The 3,365-nt window shown below is 42.9% G+C and overlaps 1 protein-coding gene across 1 annotated transcript; it reads right to left on the bottom strand.

The window, feature by feature from the left end:
• Nucleotides 1-513: 513 nt before the first annotated feature.
• LOC133990075 (zinc finger BED domain-containing protein 5-like) lies at nt 514-2,388 on the bottom strand. The gene has a single exon (XM_062428254.1). It carries the CDS (start codon nt 2,386-2,388, stop codon nt 514-516), a length of 1,875 nt encoding a protein of 624 aa, XP_062284238.1.
• Nucleotides 2,389-3,365: the final 977 nt, after the last annotated feature.

Genomic DNA, 3,365 nt, shown 5'->3' with positions numbered 1-3,365 from the left:
TTTTAATGTGAAAATTCAACATTTAGACCTAAGATTGAGCTTAATATGAAATATGCAGGAAGTTCACTTGTGTAGGCCTACAGTAGCCTAGGCCTATAAATCACCTTTGTATTCTCAACTTCTTCACAGGGTAATTAAAACTAAAAAATGTTTTTAATCACTTTGATTTGAAAAATATAAAATAAACATTTTCAACATTTAGGCTTAGGACTGAACATATGGAGTAGGAAGATCACTTGTGTATTCAACAATATTAGTCCTACAAATCACTTTTGTATTAATCTCAAGTTATTGGGGAATCTTAACATTGCATGTTATTGTAATGTGGAAAAAGTCAACATTCAGGTAGGCTAGAAGGACTGAACTTAATATGAAGTAGGCCTATGCTGGGAACTCAATATTCAGAAATATTTAGCAAATCACTACTTTGTATTAGGCCTACTATGCCAACCGATGTATGTATTAATAAACAATAATCTGCCGAGAAAATGATTGCAAAGCAAAACATTGCACCTAATGTGAAGGCTGGTGTTGCATGGTGCCAACAAGATACTTAATGTCTGGCTCAATGGATGAAAGTCGAAGTCGAAGATCTGGCTCAACATTCAGTTTGTTTCTGTACTTGGTTTTCACGGCCACTAATGCAGAGAACCCGCTCTCACACAGGTACGTCGTTGGAAATGGCATCAGGTATCGCACAGCTTTGTCGGCCAGGTCTGGGTACTCAGAGGCAACATGCAGCCAAAAGTTTATCAGATGCTTGTGCAAGAACACCAGCTTCAATGCGGTGTCGCAGGAGAGATCCAACAGTCCGTCTTGCTCTTTTGCGCTCAGGATAGCAAGGGCCTCGTCCTGAACTTCGAACGGATTTTCGATCCAACTGCACTGCGCGTCGAGGGCAGGGAAGTATTCGCGCAGCTGTGTTTTCAAACCCTCCAGGTGCTCTTTCACTGCATTCGTCACGGTGTTGGGAAGCCGTGTCTCCTCCTTTGTCAGAAAATCTGACATGTTTTCAAAGGAGTCGTAATTCCCCTGGCCGACTCGCTTCTTCCACTGCGCGAGTTTTCTTATGGTTGCCTCCACTTTGTGCTGGACCTTGAACACGCTGACAGCTGACCCCTGAAGAGCTAGATTCAAACTATTCAAGTGGCTGAAAATGTCGGCGAGATAAGCCAATTTAGCCAGCCACTCAAAATCATTGAAGCAATGTGCAAGTTCAAACTTTGAGTTGAGGAAGAACAGGCGCACTTCATCTCGAAGCTCGAACAGGAGCGTCAGCACCTTGCCCCTGGACAGCCACCGCACTTCAGTGTGTAACAACAGCTGCGTGTGATCGCTGCCCATCTCTCCACAGAGCACGCCAAATAAACGTGATTGCAGTGGACGGCTCTTGATGAAGTTCACGGCTTTCACTGCTTGGTCTAAAACAGTCTTTAGCTCCAGTGGCATTTTCTTTGCAGCCAGGGCTTCGCGGTGTATGCTGCAGTGGACAGAGCTGGCGAGAGGGGCCACCGCTTTCACTCGACTGACTACTCCGCTGTGCTGGCCCAGCATCGCACGCGCTCCATCAGTGCTCAGCCCAACACATTTGGACCACTCAATGCCATTTAAAAGGATGAAAGTGTTAAGGACGTCAAAAATTGCCTCAGCAGTTGAATGGGTTGGCAGAGGTCTACAAAACAAAAAATCTTCCTTTATCTCCGCATTTTTTTCGTATCGGATGTAGGCAAGCAGGTTCGCTACGTTGGCAATGTCAGTCGATTCGTCCAGTTGGATGGCATAGAAACGGCTCGCTTTCACGTCCTGTATCAGCTGATCTAGCACATTGTCTGCCATGTCATCAATTCTGCGTTTGACAGTATTGTCCGACAGTGAAATGAGTTTAATAGGCTGTAATGCCTTCTCTCCCAACATTTTCTCCACTATAATTTTAGTACCTGGAAGAAGAAAAGTCTCGCCATCAGTGTGTGGTTTTCCGGTCTTAGCGATTAGCTCGGACAGCAGGTACGATGTTTCCACTGCAATTGCGTTGTCATTGCCCATAGCCCGACCTTCCATTACTTTTTTCTTGCTCTGATATTCCTTCAGCTTGTTCTCAAAGAACTGAAGAGGCTTGGTGACATACTCTCCATGTTTTGTTTCGAGATGACGGCGTAGTTTACACGGCTTCAGAGCCTCATTTGACAGTGTCTCCAAGCACACCAGACACAGCGGTAGTGGTTCAGCCTCGGAGCCAGTCCAATGAAACCCCAACCCCAGATACTCATCGCTGTACTTTCGCCGGACCTTTCTTTTTTGTTTGGCAACAGGATGATCACTTGTAGATTCTGTATCTGTAATACTACTCTCGCTTCTTTTAAGTTGCCCTGTTGCTAACCAGCGATCCATTTTGCTGCTGTTTTTTTAAGCTAGCTAGGTAACTAGCTTTGCTTTATCATCACTATGACAACGACCGGTCCGAACCGCAGCTGATTGTAGTCAGCAGCCAATCACAACCATCCCCCTTTGCTTTGAAAGATACTTCTTAAGACATACTCAACAATACATAAAATTCAGGAAATAACTTTTTTTTAATTTTTGGGCACACAGTCCCACACAACTATGATATTTTAGATTTTTAGAAAAGGATTTCGCGGCCCACCTGCCATACCTCCGCGGCCCACTAGAGGGCCGCGGCCCATAGGTTGAAAACCACTGTCATAGATGATTGCCAAATAATCAGACAACACAAGGAACTCAATCTAAATTAAGTATTTTGCCAGTGAATTCATTAATAATGCTATATAAATAAAAAGTTATAATAATGATGATGCCTTAATAGTGTCGCTAAATAGTCTATGGAAGTCATTTCAACAGTTGAAGTAACCTTAAGACTTGTTACAGCATTTGAGTGCTGTCATTTCTGTTAATCTGAGTGAGTTTCACAACTTGATTTTTACTCAGTGTCTGAAGAAATACTATAATTTTTCAGGCGCTTCATTGGAATAAACCCTCAGAGAGGCACCACGGCTGGATGGGGCAAAGTCTTATCAAAAAAAACTGGCAAAGTCACCAGTAAAAAGACTACACCAGTCAATCCACATGTATCCACTCTGCTGAGGAGACTCATGGACTTTCAGTGGGACTTCATTTAAAATGGTGAGATTACTCAATCCCATTACTCACATATATTTATCAAAAAGTAGCTTGTGTCATCCCTTTAACTCTGATAGAGTAGAAAGTCTGAATCCATCTTCCATTCTCTCACTATATTATTTTTTATTCTCTCAATCATTCTTTTACTCACACCTTGTATTATTTCTGTCATTCGCTCCGTGTTATTTGTATTCTGTTTCTGAACCTACACATACCACTGTTTGAATGTT

This window comes from Scomber scombrus, chromosome 11, assembly GCF_963691925.1.
Source record: "Scomber scombrus chromosome 11, fScoSco1.1, whole genome shotgun sequence".
Lineage (NCBI taxonomy): Eukaryota > Metazoa > Chordata > Actinopteri > Scombriformes > Scombridae > Scomber > Scomber scombrus.
Note: the sequence above shows the minus strand (reverse complement) of the source record. Positions and strands in the feature narration are given on the sequence as shown.

Bases quoted from the DNA above. Each gene is read 5' to 3' on its own strand.
- LOC133990075 (XM_062428254.1), bottom strand. From the start codon at position 2,388: ATGGATCGCTGGTTAGCAACAGGGCAACTTAAAAGAAGCGAGAGTAGT.